This window comes from Dinoponera quadriceps, unplaced genomic scaffold, assembly GCF_001313825.1.
Source record: "Dinoponera quadriceps isolate SergipeBrazil2010 unplaced genomic scaffold, ASM131382v1 scaffold555, whole genome shotgun sequence".
NCBI classification, from domain to species: Eukaryota; Metazoa; Arthropoda; class Insecta; order Hymenoptera; family Formicidae; genus Dinoponera; species Dinoponera quadriceps.
The window spans coordinates 952,830-975,662 of record NW_014554717.1 but is presented as its reverse complement, the minus strand read 5'-3'; the positions used below and the strand labels follow the sequence as shown (position 1 = coordinate 975,662).

General features: G+C 34.2%; 6 protein-coding genes across 8 annotated transcripts in view; 3 read left to right on the top strand and 3 right to left on the bottom strand.

Annotated features, from left to right (window-relative positions):
• LOC106741153 (nuclear pore complex protein Nup88) overlaps nucleotides 1-1,978 on the top strand; it is a 67,707-nt gene extending 65,729 nt beyond the window's left edge. Inside the window, exons 8-13 of the mRNA XM_014612868.1 lie at nucleotides 17-102; nucleotides 386-630; nucleotides 873-983; nucleotides 1,150-1,376; nucleotides 1,520-1,768; nucleotides 1,842-1,978. Of these exons, the coding sequence (XP_014468354.1) occupies nucleotides 17-102; nucleotides 386-630; nucleotides 873-983; nucleotides 1,150-1,376; nucleotides 1,520-1,768; nucleotides 1,842-1,923 (1,000 nt within the window). The 3' untranslated portion in view covers nucleotides 1,924-1,978. The remainder of the gene's footprint in view (nucleotides 1-16; nucleotides 103-385; nucleotides 631-872; nucleotides 984-1,149; nucleotides 1,377-1,519; nucleotides 1,769-1,841) is intronic.
• Nucleotides 1,979-2,387: 409 nt separating this feature from the next.
• Nucleotides 2,388-6,329, bottom strand: LOC106741132 (FK506-binding protein 15). The gene is made up of 12 exons (XM_014612822.1): nucleotides 5,920-6,329; nucleotides 5,403-5,570; nucleotides 4,741-5,260; nucleotides 4,467-4,670; nucleotides 4,329-4,364; nucleotides 4,075-4,254; nucleotides 3,802-3,981; nucleotides 3,526-3,742; nucleotides 3,186-3,421; nucleotides 2,973-3,107; nucleotides 2,706-2,903; nucleotides 2,388-2,622 (listed from the first exon to the last, which is right to left on the bottom strand). Exons 1-12 carry the CDS (start codon nucleotides 5,997-5,999, stop codon nucleotides 2,551-2,553), a joined length of 2,226 nt encoding a protein of 741 aa, XP_014468308.1. The 5' UTR covers nucleotides 6,000-6,329; the 3' UTR covers nucleotides 2,388-2,550.
• Nucleotides 6,330-6,774: 445 nt separating this feature from the next.
• LOC106741145 (golgin subfamily A member 2-like) lies at nucleotides 6,775-11,806 on the top strand. Its single transcript, XM_014612852.1, has 13 exons — nucleotides 6,775-7,170; nucleotides 7,540-7,632; nucleotides 7,825-8,367; nucleotides 8,452-8,647; nucleotides 8,767-8,932; nucleotides 9,040-9,181; nucleotides 9,258-9,437; nucleotides 9,515-9,733; nucleotides 9,809-9,994; nucleotides 10,141-10,389; nucleotides 10,565-10,940; nucleotides 11,221-11,409; nucleotides 11,559-11,806. Exons 1-13 carry the CDS (start codon nucleotides 7,126-7,128, stop codon nucleotides 11,759-11,761), a joined length of 2,787 nt encoding a protein of 928 aa, XP_014468338.1. The 5' UTR covers nucleotides 6,775-7,125; the 3' UTR covers nucleotides 11,762-11,806.
• Nucleotides 11,807-12,073: 267 nt separating this feature from the next.
• Nucleotides 12,074-13,278, bottom strand: LOC106741148 (60S ribosomal protein L35). Its single transcript, XM_014612855.1, has 3 exons — nucleotides 13,168-13,278; nucleotides 12,650-12,786; nucleotides 12,074-12,351 (listed from the first exon to the last, which is right to left on the bottom strand). The coding sequence occupies exons 1-3, from the start codon at nucleotides 13,261-13,263 to the stop codon at nucleotides 12,120-12,122; spliced, it is 465 nt and encodes a 154-aa protein (XP_014468341.1). The 5' UTR covers nucleotides 13,264-13,278; the 3' UTR covers nucleotides 12,074-12,119.
• A 38-nt stretch (nucleotides 13,279-13,316) lies between these two features.
• On the top strand, nucleotides 13,317-17,436 carry LOC106741146 (ribosomal protein S6 kinase delta-1). Of its 2 annotated transcripts, none has more exons than XM_014612853.1 (6): nucleotides 13,317-13,880; nucleotides 13,991-15,097; nucleotides 15,960-16,108; nucleotides 16,175-17,045; nucleotides 17,139-17,234; nucleotides 17,310-17,436. In XM_014612853.1, exons 1-6 carry the CDS (start codon nucleotides 13,785-13,787, stop codon nucleotides 17,412-17,414), a joined length of 2,424 nt encoding a protein of 807 aa, XP_014468339.1. In that variant the 5' UTR covers nucleotides 13,317-13,784; the 3' UTR covers nucleotides 17,415-17,436. The 2 variants fall into 2 exon arrangements, with proteins under 2 accessions (XP_014468339.1, XP_014468340.1); XM_014612854.1 differs by having other exon boundaries at nucleotides 13,318-13,880; nucleotides 15,975-16,108.
• Nucleotides 17,437-17,605: 169 nt separating this feature from the next.
• Nucleotides 17,606-22,715, bottom strand: LOC106741144 (structural maintenance of chromosomes protein 2). Of its 2 annotated transcripts, none has more exons than XM_014612850.1 (8): nucleotides 22,118-22,715; nucleotides 21,232-21,654; nucleotides 20,886-21,164; nucleotides 19,951-20,724; nucleotides 19,299-19,886; nucleotides 18,579-19,200; nucleotides 18,195-18,448; nucleotides 17,606-18,036 (listed from the first exon to the last, which is right to left on the bottom strand). In XM_014612850.1, the coding sequence occupies exons 1-8, from the start codon at nucleotides 22,283-22,285 to the stop codon at nucleotides 17,611-17,613; spliced, it is 3,534 nt and encodes a 1,177-aa protein (XP_014468336.1). In that variant the 5' UTR covers nucleotides 22,286-22,715; the 3' UTR covers nucleotides 17,606-17,610. The 2 variants fall into 2 exon arrangements, with proteins under 2 accessions (XP_014468336.1, XP_014468337.1); XM_014612851.1 differs by having other exon boundaries at nucleotides 21,232-21,557; nucleotides 22,118-22,248.
• Nucleotides 22,716-22,833: the final 118 nt, after the last annotated feature.

Here is a 22,833-nt window from a genome sequence, read left to right as displayed (position 1 = left end):
CGTTTACTTCCATTAGATATTTCTGCTCTCATAACGCCGGGATTCACATGGTGAGTCTGCCGATGGTTTCTCAACTGGAGGAATTTATAAACGTACCAAATGGCAAGTAAATTTGCATAACTAAACAAATTATATAGAAGCAATATATTTTTCATTTTATAATATTTACAGTAAAGTGATAAGTTTGTAAAAATTCTCTTTACACGCACGTAATTTTATATTTCTTGTTGATAGTAAAAATAAAAACGAAAAGAGTATACAAAGGGAACAAAATTGTAGGATTTTCTTGCTATATCTCTCGAAGGTCGAGGTTTTCTTTATCCTCCCCGGAGGAGGATAGAGAAAATCTCTTTTCCTATTCGATTAAACTTCCGCTCTTTTCTAGATAAAAACGATCATCACTTACCTTCTTTGTCGAACCAATCGACCTTGCAATATTTATTTTCCACGAGAACGAAGCACACGAGCATAGACGAGGCCACGCCGATCTTCGGTTTCGGTCTTCTCCAAGAACCATGCGTTTTGGTCGCGTTGCTGCACACAGGCGTTGTCGTCGATTTCTCAGTCATAGATTTGCATTATCTTCCAGTAGCGAAGCAACTCGAACCTATCGTCAACACCATAAAGAAAGTACTTATCGCTGTATCATATTACAATATCATTCTGTTCAAGGATCAGTGCCTTCATTCTGAAATACGTGAGAGGAGAGAGTGCATTTTCGTTCTTACACTTTAAAGATATTTCGAGAAAGTTATTTGAAAAGAATTTCAACGGACGAAGTTTTTTCTCTTTCAGAATGAAACAATGACCTCGAAAGTATCAATCACTGAATGATAATGTTCTTTGTGGTGAAATTGGTTCTTTCTTTTAAGGTAAACAAGGAACCGTTCGACGCATACATAAAAAGATTGCTAAGACGTGATATATCGCAACCCATAACGAAAATAGGAACCCGCTCGATGTCCTTAAGCGAGTGTCTAGAGGTAAAACGTGATTCATGTGATGCAATATCATATGATTCAACTGCAGTATTTACAAATTATTAGTTAATTACTAGTTATAGAAATTATTAGTCGCATAGGAAGTTTGTAATGAAATTCGGTCATAATTATAACAATCGAAATTGCAGTGATTTCTTTAACGTTTCAGCTTCTGTATCACGCCACAAATATATTTCGTACCCAACATTTCGTTCGCCACGACAAAGTCCGGGAAGAAATCAACAAGAAGGTGCATGCTTTGAAGGTTTTGAAAACCCATCTCTTGAAAGAACTTGATGTTTTAATGGAAACAAAGAAAGAATTGCAACGTACCACGGAGCACGTAGCCGAACGATATGAAGATATCAAGGAGAAACAGAAGGAGTTAGCACGTAGGTTAGTGGCATTATTTCATCATTTACTTAAACAATATTTAAGCGGCTTTAGGAAACTGATATTGAAAAAAAAAAATAAGAATGAACATCACAACGTTTTATCAAGCCGTTGCAGGAAACGCTTATAAATTGTTATATTTTTAGGGCAGAGGAAGTTCTGCGATTGGTAAATTACAAAGAACCTTTTCTGACTGCTGTCGAACGAGCAGAAGTGGAAGAATTGGAAAAGATGGAAATGAAAATGCACAGCATGGAAATCCGACTTGAACAGCTCAAGAAAAAGTCTGCTCAACAAATTGTATCTGTAGACGCCAACGAATTCAACGGGAAAAAGAAAGAAATTGTTTTCACACGTAGTCAAGAGAAAGCGATAAAGGAAAACCTTAGTCAAATGTACGTAGAATTATACAATTACTCACACGTCAATGTAGAACTTCGAATTGTCACCGTTTTCTTTCTTTTACAGGGAAAAAAGTATAAAAAATTTAGTAGCTCAGGTGAAACAAATCAAAACAGAGATTACTTTGTCATATATTAATAAACAGTAATAATAAGTATTATTTAACTAAATAATTTATATTTAACCCTTAGCTGACACACGGGGTTAAAAGTACCCCAGAGTGTTTTTGAAATTTTTCATAGTTGCGCGCCAAATTTGGTTCTGTGGCCTAGTATTAGTCGAGGCTTGACCCAATATTGATAAGTGAAACAATTATACACATTTTTTCTCGCTGGGGTCCAAAATACCCCCTATAGCACGTACGTTATTATTTTGACGTGTGTCAGCTAAGGGTTAAGTAAATAATTTTATGTAGCAAATATAATGTAAATGATTACGTATTTTACTTTAAATAAGATTCATGTACAATGAAAGATTGTATTTTTTTAACAATTTCTCGAAGTATATCTCGCATATCTCTCTTTTCCGTCTTTCTAATCCCACGATCCATAATTCTTATCTATATATTATTACTAAGATAAATGTAACAGAACGTATATAAAACTACAAATATACAATTTATAATAAAAATATCTTTTATTAATATTTGACTTATACACAAAGAACTGCAGTATGCAAACTTGTCAGGAATATAACACGACATTACGAAATATGCAATATATTAGACACATATGACAAGTTAAAAAAAATCTATACTTGTATCAGAACCAATCGATCAGTCACTGTCAATTTCATCGATGCCACCAAGTGGAACGGGGGGCGGTTCATTTTCAAAGACAGGCATGATCTAGGATGAAGAATAATACTTTCAGAAAAAAGTTACACATAACATGATTACAAAAATATATATGTGTGTAAGTAACATATTACTTTAAAAGTCGACGCGTTAGTAGATCTTGAAGTTTCCACGGGTTTTGCCGAGATATCGTCGCTACTCTCAGCGTTTAATACTGCTCTCTGAGAATGTTCTCCGACAGTTTTAGAAACTGTGGGATTTACAGTCTTACATGCTTCAGATTCTTTATCATCTTTGCCAGGCCCTTCATTGAGTACTTGCAAAGTGATATACTAAACGCAAAATTTCGATCAGAATATTAGCATAATATTGCACGTATCGTATATACGTGTTTCTCTTACCTTTATTGTATTTGCAATAATGGACTTCACATAATCAAAAGACAGATCAGTATGCGATTCATCCGCAAGTTTTTCTAATAACGTGTGATACGTTTTGTTCATTATTTGCTTAATTTCTTTGTTTTTATTCTCGGTCTGTAAAATAAACATGGTTTATCAATGTATTAGTGACAATAATAATGAATGAATAATAGAGAAAAATATGATCATTACATCTATCTGCCTGGAAGATGCTGCATCAGCTTGAAGAACGTTCTCTTTGTTACACTTGGAAAGTTTATCTGCTAAATTAACATTCTCTTCTTTATACTGTTTAATAATATCTTGAGCTTTTTCCAAGTCTTCTTTGGTTTTCTTCAAATCATCGTATGTATCGGCTAATCTTGTCTCCAATTCTTGAACCTTTTTGTTCAAGTTTTCATTAGCTTGCAATAACAACTCTTTTTCCTCTGATGACAAAGATTGATACATTTATTAAATTTATACGTAAATCACAGAATATAACACACTATTGCTATTTGAACAGTATCTCGAATTGCAGTAATTATCTTACCTTTGGACTTTTTCAAATCATTTTCCAGAACGCTCATTCTATTCTGTATTTCTCGAATTTTTTCGTCAGCTATATCTTTATCAGTGTCTTTTGGCAATTCATTGTCATTTGCTCCTGCTCGAGATGCACTGAGAGCTAAAAGCATTTTCCAAGAAGCATCCAACGTTGCTTTGTCGCTCGTAGGTGTTGTTGCATTTTGAAGCTCAAGTGCATGAAACTACACACGTAATATTTTTATAACGGATAACATTATGCTCGCTTTATTTACATGTATACCTTATCCAGCAGTTTTTGAACATTGTCGGATATCTTGGACATTCCCATTCGTATTTCCGCGTTTGTTATTCGATTTTCCGATAGCAACATGTTTATCCCAGGATCTAGAGCGGCCGGTACTGTACGATTTACAGTCTGCGGCACAGGATACATCTGATTGTCCATTGCGATATAATGTCCCTGTAATTTTATCAACTTTCTTCTTAGATCAATTATTGCATTATATTGTTCATCGATATGAAATTTATCGAGTATTTAACTGTTGATACATACGGGAAGGTATGGTGCCCATGGCGAAGTCAGTGGAGGTGCAGCAACTAATGGCTTATAATTACTAGAATCTATCGAAGGCACTTCTGCTTTCGGTTCCATTACTCTTTGAGCGGTTTTCTTTTCTTCCGTCGGCTCGTGTGGCAGATTCTTCTTCTGCGAGATTACTTCCGCTTGGTCGACCTGGCAAAATAACGCGTTAACCTGACAAAATGAGAATTCGCTCTCACGATAAGTCTATGAACTGTATAACCAACCTTCTTGTGACGAGGAGACTTCTGAGGTACATCATCCTACAAAACAATATGTAACGTTCCTTAGATTAAGACGGTAATATATTTCGAGCTTCAATTATCAGACTTATGGGATTATCATCGGTAATGAATCTAGAGTACCTCGGTGTCTTCCGAGTCCGTAGTGGAGGGATGCATTTTTGGTAAAATAGACTGACCCATCTTAGCCATTCTCGAAATTATGGAAGCTTTTCCGCTGCTCGAAACCTTAGGTACCGACGAATCATCTTCCGGCGCTCGTATATCAGTTATCTCTATCATCAGCATAACATCTCTCTCTTTAGGAAATCCAGGACCTAAGCTAATCTATGTAAAACTACTCAATGAACAACCTCGTCGTTGCATATTGTGTTATAAAGAAATTTGTCCGAAATACCTGTTTGTTAGGAGGTAAAAATAAAACTCTCTTCAGTCCCTTGGTGCTACCTAGAAGACTTCTCTCCCAATTATTGTCCGTCGATATCTCGACCGTCATCGTTTGCGATATTACAAAGTTTGTCTTAAATGGTTGTACTATCTCAGTTGTCACGAAATATTTCATGCATATATTGTCTCCTTCTTTCGCAACTGCATTTTTATCACTTAGCATCAAGTCTTGGTAAATCACATCCTCTCCTTTCTCTTGCACTGCAAAGTAACGCGACAATCCTACTTCTGTCACGAACTCGAGGTAACTTTCGTTATTTTCAAATAAGATCGACCAATTCTCTTTGTTATTGTCGTAATAACTGGCGTAATTATTCGCTTGTACAGTATACACAAAGTCACGCTTTACTGTAGCAACAGATATATATTCTTGTTTGCTCTTATATAAAATTATCTCATATATTCTCGTTGTTACATTGCCTGTTAACGCTATACCGAGCTTTCCCACAGAAACATATTGACCTTTTTGCCTGAAATGCAATGTCAAATTTACTATAACTTGCTTCGACATATAAAACAAATATTGTAAGTGAAATTGTAATTATTCATATATATTGCTGCATCAATTAGATAAGAATAAATATAATACTATTAATAGTTCAATATAATTACAATTTGTAGGCATGTATAGCTTTAGCTATCAAAACTTCTGTCTTAGAAGGTAGTGGTACAGTTTGTTGTATATTATATCGAGTGTTATTCTTCTTAGAAGCTGTTTGCTTAGTAACGTAAGAATCTGCAGCCTTTGGTTGTAGTCCAAAGATAGCAGCCAAATTAGATCTGAAAATACAAAAGTTTAATATATCCAGCGATAATAAATTTACTTTTATCATGCAAAATTGAAATTGCCAAAACAAGCGAAGAACCAATTCAATTTCGTTTTATTAAAAATAGCAACAAGCTACGAGAATTCGTTAAACAATTAAATTAAAAGGATAACAAATGACATTTGTTTTATACACACTTCATGCATTTAAAACAAGACAGTTACATATTAAAACTTGTAAAAGAAGAAAGACATAAAATGCAGAAAATGCAATTAGAAGAAGAATCAGCTTGTTACTCTTTAATTAATAAATGTGTACTCTTTGTAAAGTTATATCCAATAGTATATAAAATAAATACATACCCTCCCGAAGGTACAAAATCGGGTTCATCGTCATCTCGGAAAATTTTATCAAGATTGGGCAACTGATTTTGTGCACTCATGGTTAAAGAAACTCGATACAATTAATGTCTAATCACACTTGTATAAAATAACAGAGGAAATGACATTAATTAATCACTTGTTAAGAATCGTGTTCGACACTGCTTTGTGTCAAATTGATAAGCGCGTACTAGAATCATCAAATTCACTTAGATAGACCGTCGTATTTTCGTCTTATCACACAATTAATTATACTAATATCACATTAATTTCGATAAATTGATCGAGCGTGTCAATTGAAAGATTTCTGGAGGCCGAAAACTTTTTTGTGTTTGCATATAAATAAATAAAATGTTTTAACACTTCGATAAAATTTCCTAATTTCTGGTTGAGTCATACTACTTGATGGACGAAAAATTTGTCTCATCTATCGTTGAGATCAACTACTACTTCGGCGGTAAAAATGTTAGCGACTCGTAGCGGAGGATTGTGAAACTATATTTTGAAACAGAAGCGTCCTATTTGATCACGTTAAGCTCGTATCAGACTATGGATTGGGGATTGTAATTGAATTTGGTCAATCAGTGCAAAGTTAACTGAATTCAAATTTAGTGAAATTTAGTGAACTTTGTACTGATTGGCCAAATTCAATTTAATCTCATTTCTCAATCCGTAGTCTGATACGAGCTTTACGATTGTCCAATTCCAATTAAATTCGATTACACTAGTTATTATATAATGCATCTATTACTTTTTTTTATTAATTCTAAAATCTCCGCCATGTCCTTAATAATAAATCGTAGACGTAGTATAACTCAATGATAAGTTAAACTGACCTTTTCAAGTGGTACGACTCAATAACAGATTAGACGAACATTATTTGAAGACATCGAGATGGCGATCGATCCTTTTGTAAAAAAAAGTATCAAACATCGATTCATCGATCGAATATCCGTCACTTGTCAGCACCTTTGCGAAACGTCGTACGAGGTCGCCTGAAACCATACTGAAAAAGAGAGAGATAGAAAACGTTGTGCGATTATGTGGTACACGTAGACGTGATATAACCTCCGCCGACTTGACTTTATTCTTACAATATTTTCCATTGTTTGACTATGTAAAGTGTTTCTAAAATTTTGCATACGACGTGATACTTGACGAGTACCGTGCAACGAAAACTGTCGCACGATGAATCTAAGTAAAACGGAGAAACTGTTAGCTGCTAAGAAAAGGGTAATATGACACAATTTGACATCGTTGACAGCTTGCAAAATAGCCGTAGACATGAACATTAATTAGTATATGAATTACTTAATAACTAATACGTGGCAATAAAAATGTTGATTATGTCCTCTGGTAATAATATTTGTGCTATGCAAAATTGACAGTGTTGTTTCTCCTTTGCAAACTATTCTATTGTGATATAATAATGTTGTAAAAAATAGTAATACATTAAGAATCTTTATACATAAGTGTCATGAGTTATCAGAATGTAACATACATTGATTTATTTCTTTTCTGGTCCTCAGCTTGATAAACTCTTGTTTGTCAAGTAATGGTTTTTTTTTATAAAACTATAACTTTTTGTAATTTATATTGCAGCTAAAAGAATTCCAACTTCAGAAAAAATTGCAAGCACAAGAGGCCTCAAATAAACCACAAAATACAGATGTAGCTAGTGAAACTATATCACAGGTAATCATTTGATAATATAGATAAAGAAATTCTATAAAATTGTACACAGATAATATAAATCTTTTAATAAAAGTTTAGCGCTTATAGCTAGTGTAATATTAGTTTACATCTGCTACAACAAATCTATGGTAATTAAGATTTAGATTGCGATATGTATCAATAATACCCCAAATAAAACAATTTTTTTAACAGTGCCAAACAAGTTACCAAAGTATAGATACGGATAAATCCTGTAATCAATATAATCAGAATAAAGCAAAAAATACAGAAAACTTTTTACACTCTGAAAAACACAAGGATGACGTGAATGCTATACATACAGAAGAAAGTGCTTTTAATGATACTAATAACTTAATAGACATTACTGGAAAAACAGCAACAAATAACAGTCAAACAACAGAGAACTCGATTTTGGAAAACTTCCCTGGAGAGAATATATCATATGAAAGTAGTGATAAAGATGCCACACATCTATGTCTTCAGCCCGATGTACAGTTTACAGAAAACAATGGGAAATATAATTTAAACATTACACCGTCTAACGGACCCTCAACGGTGCAGAAAGAACATTTGTTAGAAATGGCCTCAGAGGTTGCTAATGTATTAACTGATGGTACAGATAATAGCGAGTTAACTGGCAATCTCGATGCGAAATGTCGCTATCAGTTTGTAAATGCTTATATAGAGGAACAGAAACAGCTTGTGAATGATTTACACATTCAAGTCAGTCGTCATGTGAGTATAGTTCGATTCACCGCAACTCTGTTGTACACTGAATTCTGTACTGATGTTAACGCATCTGAAAATTAAAATTAACAGCAAAGCAAAGTGGCCGAATTAGGAGAGATTCTAGCTACAAAAGATTCCGAGTTTGAAGCCAGGCTTATCCGCGAGATAAATCCTTTGAAAGAACAATTGCAGGTTCATGCCCAGACCACTGGTATCTTAATAGCAGAGAAAGCGGAGCTCACAGCAGCTCTGGCACAAAGTCAGAAGACTGCAAAACAAAATTCAGGTTAATATATACACGCGTAAGAGATGTAACTGTGAATGTACAGAATTTATTCTATAGATATTTCGACACACTCATGACATTGTTGTAATTAAATTCTGTAATGTTTCTGTAATGTTTAGAGGAACTAGAAGAGATGAATGGAAAACTGAAACACAGCCAGCTTCGTACTAACGAACTCGAAAAGGAATTGGTCCAAATGAAAAGTAATTCCAATGACACTCAAAAAAATGCTCAGCAAATACAGCAAATCTATGACGAGCTTGAAAAGAAGTATTACGAACTCAGGTATACTCCACATTAAATATTAAGTTCGTAGTGTTGCAATTATTCCGTCTCAATAAAAATAAGATTGATTAATGTTTAATATTACAAAACGGTAAATTTGCCTGTAGAAAAGAAAAGGAAGACATGGAATTAGAAACATCAGAATTAAAGCAGAAGCTGAATTTAAAGAATACTGAGTTCATCAGTTTGCAGCAGGAATTCCAAGAGAAGGCCGCTTTACTTTCGTTAAACGAATTGAGAATACAACAGGTAATCCCGTAAGGCTATAATTAAAGATCTCATAATATTGTGTATTCTACGACTGATACAAATAATTTAATTATAGTTAACTGATACATCACAAACACTAGAATCTCAGCATCAAGCTGTAACGGTTTTGGAACAACAGTTAACTCAGATGAGAGAAACTTTGAAGTTAGTGAATAATGAAAAGGATGAAACCAACAGACAATACCAGAATTATGTTCGACAATTGGATACGCAACAGGCAAAATTGCTTAATGAAGTATATAAATATTTATTATATCTTATTCATGGGAATGTGTGTAGAATTGCAGAGAATTTTACGTTGAATAATTACAGCTTGAAAGTGAGAGGAAGTTGATCAATGATTTCGAAAATAGAGAGAAAAGTTATGTACAACGTTTATCGGATTTGGAACAACAATTACAACATGAAAAAGAGAAGAATGAAGCTTTATTACCATTGCGAGAGCGTAATGATGATGTAAATAGCTTGATGAAAAATATCGAGGGATTGACTGCGCAACAAGAAAAGCTTCACGCTGTGTTATCTGAAAAGGTAAATTTGGCCATTGCAAGTGACATCCGAAAAATTTATAGAAAGAAACATTTATCGATAACATTGCGTTTTTAGGATTCACAAATTGAAATGGTAACGAAAGAAGTGCAACAACTACGAGATGCGAAAGGTGATGCAGCGGATGCGGCAAAATTGGTGCAAGCTCTAGAAAGCGAGAAACTTGGTGCATCTAGGGCTGTTCTACAAAACCAACAGTTGAAGCAACAATTGACCGAAATGGAGAATGCTTTTGTTACACTTGTAAGTCATTATCTATCATTGTTATGTGTGATATATATCGATTGATATAATATTGGTAATTCTACCTTCCATTATATGCTATTAAGAAAAACCTTATGTCTCTTTAACTTTCTGACAGAACTATATATAATAATTATTTTTCCCAGAGTAACACTAAGTTAGATTTAACAGAACAACTTCAAGCTGAACGAAGTATTGGCAGAAAATTAAATGCAAAATTAAATACTGTTGAGACAGAAGTGGATAATTTGAAAGAGAAGTTAAAGGAGAAAGAAAAGTGTGTAATGAAATTAGAAAAAGAAAGATTTAAAAATACTGAAGCTAGAGAACGGTATCTTTACCGAGCTCAGTCTAATCATGCTAAGATATTACAACAAGAACTACGAAACTCTTGGGTAATTTGTGAATTTTCTTAAATAAATTAATAATTAATTTAATAAGTTTTGATCATTTTTATAAATTTTTATAACTTTTAAATTTAGCGATGGTATCATTCCTGGTGTATTATTCTAATTGCCACTAATTACGGTAATTTTGTATAATTGTAATTTATACCTCAAAAACATACAGATGCGTATAGCAGAATTAAAAAAGGAAACTGAAGAAACTATACAGATGCGTATAGCAGAATTAAAAAAGGAAAGTGAAGAACTCACAAAGAAATTAGAGACGAAAGCACAGGAAGAACAGGAAGAGACAGCCTTGTCAAAAGTAAATGTTAATGGAGATCAACATATGACAAAAATGGTGGAAAATGGTGATGACGTTATAACAACGCAAAATTTATCACTGCCAGAAAATAAAAATACTTCGGATGATTCTGGGCCTATTACAAAATTAGAAGATAAGTTTAAAGAAGCAATGGAAAAAGTCGCCGAATTAACCGATGAAAAACAAAGATTGGAACATTTGGTTCTCCAACTTCAGGGTGAAACTGAAACTATAGGTAAGCTGTATTTTTTTTAATTACGGACTAATCTAAAGTAATTAAGCTTTTCTTAAGTATTATTATATTATATAATTAGAGTTATTATTTTAATTAGCTTTACATTGATATGATTACTATGAATTATTATTATTTTGTATATGCAACAAAATATATATATATATATATATATATATATATATATATATATATATATATACTTCTTTTTAAACCGTTTGTAAATTAAATTAGAAATCTATGAAACACTGGAATATCTAATCATTTAAATATACTTGTACAGGAGAATACATTACTTTATATCAAAAACAACGAGAAGTTCTAAGAAATAAATGGAAGGAGAGAGAGGAGACCTTCCGTCAGTTAGTGGAGCAATGTAATCAGCAACAGGAACAATTACATAAGTTAAAAATATTAGTTACTGATTTGCTTAAAAAGCATCCTACAGAATCTTGCATTCAATTACACAAAGGTGAGTACATTTATATCTAACATATGATAAGAAGATTTTCTCATGTGCAATTTCTAAATAAATAGTTTTTCCTTATTATACGTAGTATAAAAAAAGAAGTATAATTAAATATATATTTATATATGTTATTCTCTGTTATACACACACAGACATAAATGTTATCAATCCTGTGATTCCTAATGATGACATTGATGATGAGCAAGAGACTGCAGAACCACAATTGATCGAAGATAAAACGACATCGCAGATCCTTGATCTTCTAACAGAAATCAAAGACTGTAAAGATATATGTATTACCGAACCCAACTTCCATCCGTGTCCATGGTGTTCAGGAAAACTCATCACCGTGTAATCGTGAATAATAAAAACCGTTTTAACATTTGTTATAACAAAGTAATCATATTTATGTAACATTCTACATATTAGCTTATACAAATAGAACGTAATGCCTGTACATAAAAACCTTCTAAATCTTTTCTAAACTTGTGTATCAATTTCTTGCAAATGGAGGCGTGGAAGAAAAAAAAAGTGTTCGAAAATTACTTTATAAATATACAGTGCCTTGAATAGTTTCGCAGGTTGAATTTTTCCATCATACCTAGATGCTTGAAACTCCCCTGAGATCGCGAGCATCATATTATTCTCTTAATAATTAATCACTCGATATTTGATGAAATTTTTATTTTGCGTATTAATTAAGGATGTACATATTACACTTTCAACGCATACTTCCTCTGTGGGAATGCGGAACGCTTGCGTATCTCTTTCAGTGTTTTCCTGCTAGCCTGATAAGGGGTAAGAACACGACGCAGAGCTCTCGTCTTCTTTGGCCTCAGATCAAGGGGCTTGTACTTCTTATTCTTATAAAACAAGCGAAGGTTCTCTTTCTGCTTCTGGTGCATAATAATATATACACGTGCGATGGCTTTCCTCACGACACGGCTGTAAGAAAAATCAAGTAAACTCAAGAATACACATATATTTGTGATTTTTGTGTAAAAATGTTGCAAGTCATGTGTATATAGTTTATAAATACTCAATATGTAGAATAACATCTGAAAAATAACACTTTGTAAATAATTAAAAAATGTTTGAAATTATAAGTTAATTTTAACTTTGAATACTTAGAAATATATTCAAATTCTCACAATAGATATCAAAATTGCCAATTAATGAACATCACATGAAATAAAACGCAACAATAAATGCAATATTGATTGATGTTTTACTTAGAACTTACATCTTGGATAATTTAGAGGCTGCTCCTCCGGTTACTTTGGCCACCCTCAAAGTGGTCAATTCTGTTTTTAACTGCTCGAGCTGCTTGAGCAGCTCCTTCTTATCCTTAGTCCTTAATTCAGAACACTTCACCTTTGCCTAAAACAATAAAAATACACATGTTAAGTACATCTGTACATATTGTATATCATCCAAAATTATTGTATCGCATACAGCTTATTATGAACTTAATCGTGATACTAATTTCTCAAATTTGGCCGAGAAATAATCGCTACGCATAATACAATTCTTAATTTATTTCCCATCCAAATACATAATGTAATAATTATCGTGCTATCGGTATTTCACGATGCATATTAGGTTATGCTACATAATTTCTCTTGTCAGAAAAATGGGGTAAGAAAGTAATAGTTCATCCATCAAACCATGACAATCACAGAGTATTTGTCAAGTAACCGTAATACTTTAATTATTGATGTTTAAAATAAATTTGGATTATTATTACGTGCATCCACTAACCATCTTTGTTCGCGTTTCTCTCACCAAGGAAGAACGATAAAGAAACACAGAGGGAACTGCGGACCGTACACTAACAGGAAGCAGGTTCACCAACATGAAGCAACAAGGACATGCCAATTAGGGATATTCCTTTCAGGGATTTCAATATTGAATAGTTTTCGTTTAGTGAAAAACAGGTGGCACTATCGCTGCTATGTCCAAAGAATTTCATTTGTCGTATAAAATGTCTAGAAATCTTCTATCCGATAGTCAATCGACACATCTGACAAACTCGACGTACGACAAATAAAATCACAGTCAGATCCGCATCTTGTCACCCTGTGGCAAAACGTGTAACAGTTAGTGACAGTTAGTGACAGCTAGTGCAGTTTTACGTGACGTCACATAGGTGATATTACTGATCTCTTGAAAATGTTAACAAAATAAAAGGATTCATGCCCTTCAGGAATATTAATAAACAATATAATCAGCATATCAGTTCTATACGCATAACATGTGCGATGAAACGAGAAGACCAACGCGAAGAAAGAGATGGTTTTACAGTCACACTTGACACAATTATGACAGCCGAGGAATCTCAGTATTGTTGAAGTAATAAAAATCTCATCGATCGAGCGATGGCACCCGCAAAAGACAAATGGATCAGACGTTTTATAATTCCTGAAACGGCGAGACATAAGAAAGGCTTCACAATTTACAAAGTCACTTCTATGGTACGACGTATGCTTCAGGAAATTATTGCGCCTTGCTCTTTCTGAATTTTTATTACTTATATCGTATACGATATTGGTCGAATAATTTGTTAAATCTTGTGTTTAATCAGGTGTTCTTGAATTCTTCTCATGAAGAGATATCAAAGGTCTCTGTGTGGAAACGTTACAATGACTTCAAGAAACTTTATTCGGAGCTCAGCAATTTGCACAAACGTCTAGGAATAAAAGAAGGCTTCCCGACTTTACCCAAATCGAGATATTTTGGCAGATTTGAGGCTGAGGTTGTGGAGGAGAGGAGGAAATATGCTCTTAAATTTCTGGAATTCGTGGGACGATATTCGTACTTATATTCCAGCGATATTTTTATAACATTTTTTGAAACTAGTCACGTGGATAATTACAACGGTGATTGTACACATTCCATAAGCTCCGACACGTCGGAGGATGATCGTATCGTTGCTTTGAATAATTCCGTGCTCCCGGGTGACACCGCAACAGCACAAAGTACTTTTCAAGTGCCGTGTCTTTCTAAAACATCCCATAATGTTCTAACGAACCCGTGTTCCACACTGTCGAATTTTCATGCAAACGACCTTGCAGTGTCTCGGAGAAGAAGCGAATCTCACAGTACCAGCAATTTGCAAAATGCAAATATTAAAAAAGATGAACAAAGCTACACAAAGAACACGACGAAGCAGTATCTGCAAGATACCACTAATCAAGACTGTGATGCACGTATAAGAAATACCAGTCCCGACGGGAACAAATTAACACTAAATAACGAGTCGGGATTTGACTGTCTGAATAACAATATTAGTAAAAATCTTACAAATCGCAACACTGCTCATTCTACGTGTTCCACAACGCAGGCGGACTCCGCGCAATATATTTTAATAGCTGCCGGCCACATGAGCGCAGCCTTCAAACACGAATCTCTAGCGGAGTATAAGGAAGCTTTCACACAGTACAAACTGGGAATATCGTCTCTTATAACCGGTGTGCAGTTCGATCCAGACAGTACAAGAGCAGCGAGTATAAAAGATAAAATATCCAAGTATTTAGCACGGGCTGAGCAGTTATATAATAGCCATTTAAATTGTAATATCTCGTTAATAAGTAAACCTGTGTCGGAGCTCCAGTACTACAAAGTACTTAAGATCATGAAATCAGTGATGCTTGTAACGGACATACGTGAAAATTGTAGCAGAATTATAAAAGTAAGAGACTATTACTATATACGAGGGTTGATCCAGAAATAAGGTCCCATCAATTTTACAAATAGACAACATTGTTTATTCTCATAGAAATTTACATCGTTGGAAAGATGAAACTTTGCTCTATTTTTCTACATAATCGCCATCTTTTTCTACGCATTTTTGTAGACGATGCTCCAATTTCTGTATCCCAATGTCGTAGAACTCCGCCGCCAACCCGTTGAGGAAGCGTTTCACCTCTTCTTTGACTTGATCGTCGCTCCGTGCAACACTGAGAAAACTCAAGCGAGCTATCCAGAACCGCCGGCGAGGACGACTGACAGCCGGTGTAACGCTGCTTCACGACAACGCACGTCTCCCGTCAAACCCAGGAACTTTTGACACATTTAGGGTGGACTGTCATGCCCCACCCACCAGATTACAGTCCGGACCTCGCGCCTAATGATTATCACTTGTTCCCCAAGTTAAAGGAACACTTGGGTGGCCAACGCTTCCGGAGCGACGATGAAGTCAAAGAAGAGGTGAAACACTTCCTAAACGGATTGGCGGCGGAGTTCTACGACATTGGGATATAGAAATTGGAGCACCGTCTACAAAAATGCGTAGAAAAAGATGGCGATTATGTAGAAAAATAGAGCAAAGTTTCATCTTTCCAACGATGTAAATTTCTATGAGAATAAACAATGTTGTCTATTTGTAAAATTGATGGGAACCTTATTTCTGGATCAACCCTCGTACATACATATTATGCAAGCTCTGATTTTACTATAAATTATATAATAATATTAAACAAATTATAAATTAAGTCACTTATTAATAAATTGCATTGGCTTTGTTGTGTAACAACCATATTTTTTATAATAAGGTAGTCATTTTTCAGTCTATAGAGAAATCTTCTGTTCACGAGGATAACATAAATAATTATATATTGCGTGAACGAGTGCCATATATGGTAGACTTATATGCATTTGTTGAAACTGAAACTACTGTATTTTTAATCCTGCAACATGCAAGGTATATAACAATAATTATACTGATATTATATTTGCAATTCGTTCATTTATGTAATTTGCATTACAGTTGTGGAAAATTATGGGATTTCATAAATCTACATTATAAAACATCCAACAATTTGATTTCAAATCATACATATACAAGCAATCATGTCAATGTCAAACTTGATAGTAACAAAAATGCTCACGAACTAAAAAAAGTAGATAAAACTATAGGAAATGATAAATCACGAGATATGGATCATTCGTGCTCGATGGATGAACAAAGTAAAATCTATAACATGGAGGTACCAACGGTACAGTTGTTGGAAAATTCACAAAAATTGCTACAATCCGTTAATGCGACATTAAGAAGGAGTAATTCCATCGCTAGTCGACTAAACAGATCTAAGGAATTGAGATACTCGGAAAATCCAAAATCACCGCCGAGTGCAAAAATCATTACTTCAAATCGATTAAAAGATTCGAATTTAAAAAAAAATAACGATACCGGAAATACTTCTGATGAGACTAATGCTTTAAACATTCATTGTACCGTCAATGTAAATAACCATTTAACGTCAAATCACAGTTATAACGTTTATGAAACACAACCGCATATGCATAAGGAAAATAATGCCGATGACGACCAGCAAGAACTTTGGCAAGTACCTGAGGCTGTAGTTCGATCATGGGCAGCTGAAATTCTTTTAGCTCTGGAGGTGCTTCACCAACAGGATGTCTTTATTTTCGATTTTAAACCTGATAATATTCTTATCAACGATATGGGACATGTACAGCTCACTTATATCGTACCACAGCACAGTGTGGAATTGTCAAAACTGACATACCCATATTCGTCCCCGGAATCGGCGACGTTTGCCCCGACTATTCTTGTCACGTCTGCCACGGATATCTGGAGCTTTGGAGTTATTTTGTACGAGTTACTTACCGGCATTGTACGTGAAATTGAACATATATTGAATTAGGAGGAATCGTGCGCCATTAATTATAAATATAAATAACAATAACGCTCAACTTCTGTTTCGTAGATGTTTGCTGTTAGACATCCTGGATTGTTTCATTCACATTCCGCAATTAGCATTCCTAGCAAACTGTCGGAAAATGCGAGAGCTTTGTTACATGGCGTGAGTTACGTTGTATGCATAACTCCGAGAAGCGATTCGAATTCCAAAATTATCACAACAATAATCTCGTTACAGATTCTGAAGTATCATCCGGACGAGCGATTGACGATGAACGAGATAAAGCGTCATCCGTTCTTCGCAGAAATCGATTGGTCCAGTATGGTCAATTCTCAAACGTAATGTTAACACCAGTAGACAATTAACAAATTCGGCTTAATTGTTAATAATTGCCTAAATGTTTATTATTGTATAGTCAAAATCATATTTATATAAACTGAAAATGTATCTCGGTACTATATAAAGTAGTTGCAAGTTGACAGATAGAAAAGTGAAATATTAATTCACGCGTGAAAATATATATATATATGTGATACAATTATTTAGATCGTATTTTTTCAGTTCTACATATCGTTGACATACCATCAATAAATCTAGTTGTAAACAAGACATTAGCGTTGTTGAACATGCCATCCTTCAGGGACACAACTATAAATTGCGAACATTTAAAATGTCGTTTTAACATTATACCGATATTTTCCGTGTGTGAAAGATCTAAAGCGGCGTCCACTTCATCCAGAATGTATAACGGAGCCGGTTTATAAAGAAGCATAGCCAAGACCAATGACAAAGCAACTAATGATCTTTGGCCGCCGGATAATTCTCCTAATGACTCTTTCCAGATACCCGAAAATCCAATTTTCACTTCCAGACCATCCATTATTGTTTCATTCGACGGCGGTTCTAACTTGGCGTTGGCTCCTGGCAATAACGTCCCGAATATTGAGCCAAAGTCTTTGTTCACCTAAAAAAGGAAGAGGAGAAAAAGATTTGTGAATTTTAAAAATGGTGAATTCACATCGATATGATTCCGTGTCTCAAGAATCATATGTTGCACGTACAAACATGTGAGCTTGTTGTATGGCTTTACATGAACTAAATTTATGCAATGACAAATTATACCTGTTCCCACGCTTTAACCAAAATGTCTTTCTTCTTCTCATCTAAGTGCTTAATGGTCTCGAGAATTTTTATCTTATCGTTTTCAACTATCTTTTTCTTTTTCATCGTATCGTTATATTGCTCCTCCTCTTTATCAAGAAGGTTGATTGACCTTGCATTTATATTGCGACTTAATTTTTCGTGTATTCCTTGCAAATGTTGTATTCTGGGTTCCACTTCATCTGGTTTATTGACTTCAAAATCATATATTCCTCCTAAAAAAATAAATATATGACAGGTTTCTTTATAAGCATCCGATCAAAAATGTTATCATTCATTGTTTATATTTTAATTTTTTATACTAAATCAATTTTATTTCAAAATTAAAGCATTCTTTCTAAATACCTTTCTGTCCAAAGAAAGCTTTCTCTTCCTCAATCCATTGATATTTTTTTGTAAACTCGGAAACCTTATGCCTACAATTTTCCGCGTTCTTTTTGATATCGTTAATTTCATGGTTTAATTTTTTAATGTCCAATTCGAAGTTTTTATTTTGTTTAATAATATCTTCTTTCTTCGCCACCAACTTTTGCAAATTTTTGTTCTGTTTAGTAATAGCATCCTTTTGTTCCTTAACGTCATTCTGCAGTTCATTAACTTTAGTCTTTACTTCTTTCAACTTTTCCTCAAGAACCTTTCCTTTTTCCTTAAACATATTGCTTTCTTTCTCTGCTTGAAGCAATTGTTCATTACCACTTTCAATAGTCTTTCTCAATTCTTTAATTTCTAACTCAAGCGTCTCCGCCTCCTGTTCCCTCTTTTGCCATTCTTTGTGACTCTGTTCCGCTTTTTTCTTTAAAGCATTTAATTGATTTTCAGCGTCCTTTAATTGTTTCTCCCGAATATTTACCGCATCCTTTAATTTCAGTTCTATATCTTTTGCGCGTTTTAAGCTCTCTTTCTCTGAACTCTTTGCTGTGGTCATCCGTTGCGTAAGTTCTTCAATGGCTGCACTCAAAGAATCCATCTGAAAACAAATGTGTAATTATGAACGCATATATGTATGTGTAAACCGTGATTCTTTTGCATTATGATTGCATCTAATGCAAAATTATCTATGTATACCTCTTCCTTGATTTTGTGATAAGTGGTTTGTTCCAGTCTTTGTCGCACAATGCCGATTTCATAAGTCAGTAAATCATATCTTTGTTTTAACAATGAATATTTCTCTGCAATCTTTTCAACATTCGATAAGGCAGCATCCACATTTCTCAGGAGATGTTCTTTATTGTTAAGTTCATTCTGCGTCTCTTTCAGTTCTTCCAATTTTAATATAATGGATCCACTTTTCGCTCGAGCACCGCCGGATAAAGTACCAGCTGGATCAAAAAGATCACCTTCCAAGGTGACACACTTCTTCATGATTCTCTCGTGAAACGCTATTTTCTTGGCACTCTCCATGTCTTTGCATACAAATATTTGACCAAACACCCAGGTCATTGCCGGCATAATCTCATTTGGAAAATCTATAAGAGATAAGGCAGGTTGAACATTCTCTTTCCCGACCAGTTTTTCCGCCAAATCGATCGTCTGTCGATCCATAAGTCTACCGCTCACTCGATTAAGTGGGATAAATGTAACTCGATGTTGTAATTGCCCATGTTGGAGAATTTTCTTGCTTGTGGTTTCCGCGTCAACGATTACATTGTAAAGCTAAAACATAAGTGCACTCGTGAAGTAAAGAAAGACCTCATAGAAAAGTATAGGTGGACGTTACCTTCCCTCCTGCAGCAACCTCTAAAGCATAGGCAGCTTTCTTATCCTTTACGTGAAACAATTTGCACACAGTGCCTTTCACAGAATTTGCATTAAAATTGGGTTCGGGCTTTTGATACTCAAATCTCGTCTGAGGATGTCTCGTTTCAAACTGATCAATGCTCTCACGCAATGATCTTATATCGGCAATCAAGGTGTTTCTTTGCTCCCTCAAATCTGCCGTATGATTATCCTTATAATTCAATCTTTCCAGTTCATTCCCCAAATTTTTCAATTCCTTTTCTTTCTTCTCTAGATCCATTATGTGCTTCTTATACTCATTTTCAGTACTATGCATGTCTCTTTGTTTCTTATTCAGCTGCTGCTTGTTGTGATTCAGTGTCATTTCGCATTGTTTAAGTTCAGTTTGCGCCTGTATCATACACTGCTTGGCGCTTATTAGTTGTTGCTCCAATGTTGCATTTTCGCCATCCTCGCTCTCTAGTAAGCCTGAACTTATCTTCTGATATTTCTCTTGTGCCTCTAATACCGCTTCAGCGTCCTTTTGATCCATATCTTTCAATTTCTGGAAAAGACTTCCCACTTTCTCCAATTCTTTTTCCTTTAAGGCAAATGCTTTCCTATCATCTTCTATGTTGATCTTTGTTTGCTCCATTGTTTTAATTGCCGCTTTAACGTTCTCCTTATTACTGTTCACTTCAGCTGATAATTGAATCTGCTTTTTCTCATATTCCTGTAGTTCGTGCTCTAATGTCTTCAACTTATCGGCTTTTTCCTGTTGAAAATTTACACAATAGTAATATTTATCTTATATACCTTGTGTTTGATAAAAAATTATTCGAATTAACTTCGATGTTAATATCGAGAAGATTGCGTAATTATTGTTATTAAACTATAGGAAATTCATAGAAAATACGAGGAAACAAAATATCATACAGATTCTCTTTTCTCTAATATTTCAGCATGTTTTGCTTCTATGCTTTTGATTTCATTTTCGCCATCAGTTATTGCCTTCAGTTTTGACTCTATGTTATCTTGGACAATCTTGACATTTTCTTCTGCTTTCTCACTGTTATGTAAGGCGGCAACATACTTCCATGCAAAATAAATTCTCTTGCTATGTTCAAGCTCTCTCTCTATCCGTTGGAATTCCACATACTGTATTCTCTCTTCCTTCAATTTTTCTAATTTTGGAGCTATTTCTTCTCTCAAGATCTAAAAAAAACATAATAAATAAATACTATATCTGAAATATATGAATATTAAAATTATGTCAACATACATAATTTATTTCTTTCAATTTCTTATCCTTTTTTTCTATAGTGAGCAATGCAGACTGCTTCTTCTTTTCATACATTTTTGTACCTGCTGCTTCTTCCAACATGGATAAAATCTCAACTGGTTTCATATTCAACACTTTCGTTATTCTACCTTGCATGATTAAAAAGTGTGGGTTATTTACATTCAATTGAACGGAGCAAAACAAATCCTGTACACGTTTGTTCTGTACATTTGTTCCATTAATCATATATTTATTCTTGCCACCAATTACTACTTGTCTTGTAATTACTATTTCCTCATGATGCTCATAACCCATAGGAGATGATTCTGTATCACAATTATCAAATGTTATTGTAACACTAGCCTTTTTTATTCCTGCTTGGCCAGATTTATAGACTAAATCTTGTAAAGAAGTAGCACGAACCTATATATGAAGAACAATTAAGTTATATATTGTAATAAATAATTTGGATCTTAACACACTGAGTGCTGTATGGGTCATAAGAAGCTACCAATGTTATATATAAATCCTAGACTAGCAACTTTATGTGATGATAAATATTATAAAGTGTATCTTATAGTGCTTTTCCTTTTCACAATGACTTTTATAGTCTTATACATATATTATAATAAATACGGTAACTTGAATGAATAGTCATATGAAATTGGCACAGCATTTAATATGTTAATAAACTTTAATGTTATATGTAAATTGTAGACTAACAACTTTATGTGACGATTCTTTTGTAATATCAGCACATAACGTAATCCAGTATAATTCGGAAGCAAATATTGTTTACATCAGAGTGAGGCTATGTTGGCATATTGTTCGGTAAGGTTAGAAGTTAACATGTTTATTAAAAGAACAGACAATATGTAAAGTATACCTGGCCAAGATTTGTAATGCCCAGAACAAAACATATTGCATCTAAAACGTTCGATTTCCCGCTTCCGTTAAATCCTGTGATTGCATTGAATTCCTTATCAAAACCGTTTATTTCAATTCTTTTGCCGTACGACTTGAATCCTTCTAACACCATCGATTTAATATACATGTTGAAACGATAATAAAAGTTTCACGCACAAAAATACAACGGTGTACTTTTTAATAACAATGGTTACACACTAGGCCTGCAAAATTCAAACATTTCAAACCGACATTGGCGTGTATCAAGCGGCGTAATACATCTGCTCGTGCGCACTGACGCCAACTTCATGAAATATTCACACTCCATAGGTTCCATTCTGCATTACAACCGCATCATAAGTGTTTAGTGAACTCGCGCATCCGATTGGTATGTTCCTCAAGATTTAAAAATATACGCCAATCAGGTGCTAGAGTTCACTAAGTGCTCAATCGTGTAGTACCGAATGTACTCAAAGAATTTCATCCAACTTCATCAATATTTCGATACTTTTTAACATACATCAAATTCAAAGTGAACTTGGATCTTTTTACACAAGGTCTTTTTTACCTTTCAAGTTAGAAAAACGGATAAACAATGTTCAATATTCTCAACAAAATCCTTCGGAATTTGATAAAACTTAAAAATTCAATTATATTCTAAACTTACAATATATATATATATATATATATACACAT

Bases quoted from the DNA above. Each gene is read 5' to 3' on its own strand.
- LOC106741132 (XM_014612822.1), bottom strand. From the start codon at position 5,999: ATGAGTGCACAAAATCAGTTGCCCAATCTTGATAAAATTTTCCGAGAT. The intron at 4,671-4,740 runs GTATTTCGGACA...AGTTTTACATAG, and splicing joins TTTTACCTCCTAACAAACAG to ATTAGCTTAGGTCCTGGATT. The intron at 3,422-3,525 runs GTAAGATAATTA...CTTTGTCATCAG, and splicing joins TGATTTGAAAAAGTCCAAAG to AGGAAAAAGAGTTGTTATTG.
- LOC106741145 (XM_014612852.1), top strand. From the start codon at position 7,126: ATGAATCTAAGTAAAACGGAGAAACTGTTAGCTGCTAAGAAAAGG. The intron at 7,171-7,539 runs GTAATATGACAC...TTTATATTGCAG, and splicing joins TGTTAGCTGCTAAGAAAAGG to CTAAAAGAATTCCAACTTCA. The intron at 10,941-11,220 runs GTAAGCTGTATT...ATACTTGTACAG, and splicing joins GGGTGAAACTGAAACTATAG to GAGAATACATTACTTTATAT.
- LOC106741148 (XM_014612855.1), bottom strand. From the start codon at position 13,263: ATGTTGGTGAACCTGCTTCCTGTTAGTGTACGGTCCGCAGTTCCCTCT. The intron at 12,787-13,167 runs GTTAGTGGATGC...TTATTGTTTTAG, and splicing joins GAGAAACGCGAACAAAGATG to GCAAAGGTGAAGTGTTCTGA. The intron at 12,352-12,649 runs GTAAGTTCTAAG...TTTTTCTTACAG, and splicing joins GCCTCTAAATTATCCAAGAT to CCGTGTCGTGAGGAAAGCCA.
- LOC106741146 (XM_014612853.1), top strand. From the start codon at position 13,785: ATGGCACCCGCAAAAGACAAATGGATCAGACGTTTTATAATTCCTGAA. The intron at 13,881-13,990 runs GTACGACGTATG...GTGTTTAATCAG, and splicing joins TTTACAAAGTCACTTCTATG to GTGTTCTTGAATTCTTCTCA. The intron at 17,046-17,138 runs GTACGTGAAATT...TCTGTTTCGTAG, and splicing joins ACGAGTTACTTACCGGCATT to ATGTTTGCTGTTAGACATCC.
- LOC106741144 (XM_014612850.1), bottom strand. From the start codon at position 22,285: ATGTATATTAAATCGATGGTGTTAGAAGGATTCAAGTCGTACGGCAAA. The intron at 20,725-20,885 runs GTATGATATTTT...AATTTTCAACAG, and splicing joins TATTAGAGAAAAGAGAATCT to GAAAAAGCCGATAAGTTGAA. The intron at 19,201-19,298 runs GTATACATAGAT...ATTTGTTTTCAG, and splicing joins ATCACAAAATCAAGGAAGAG to ATGGATTCTTTGAGTGCAGC.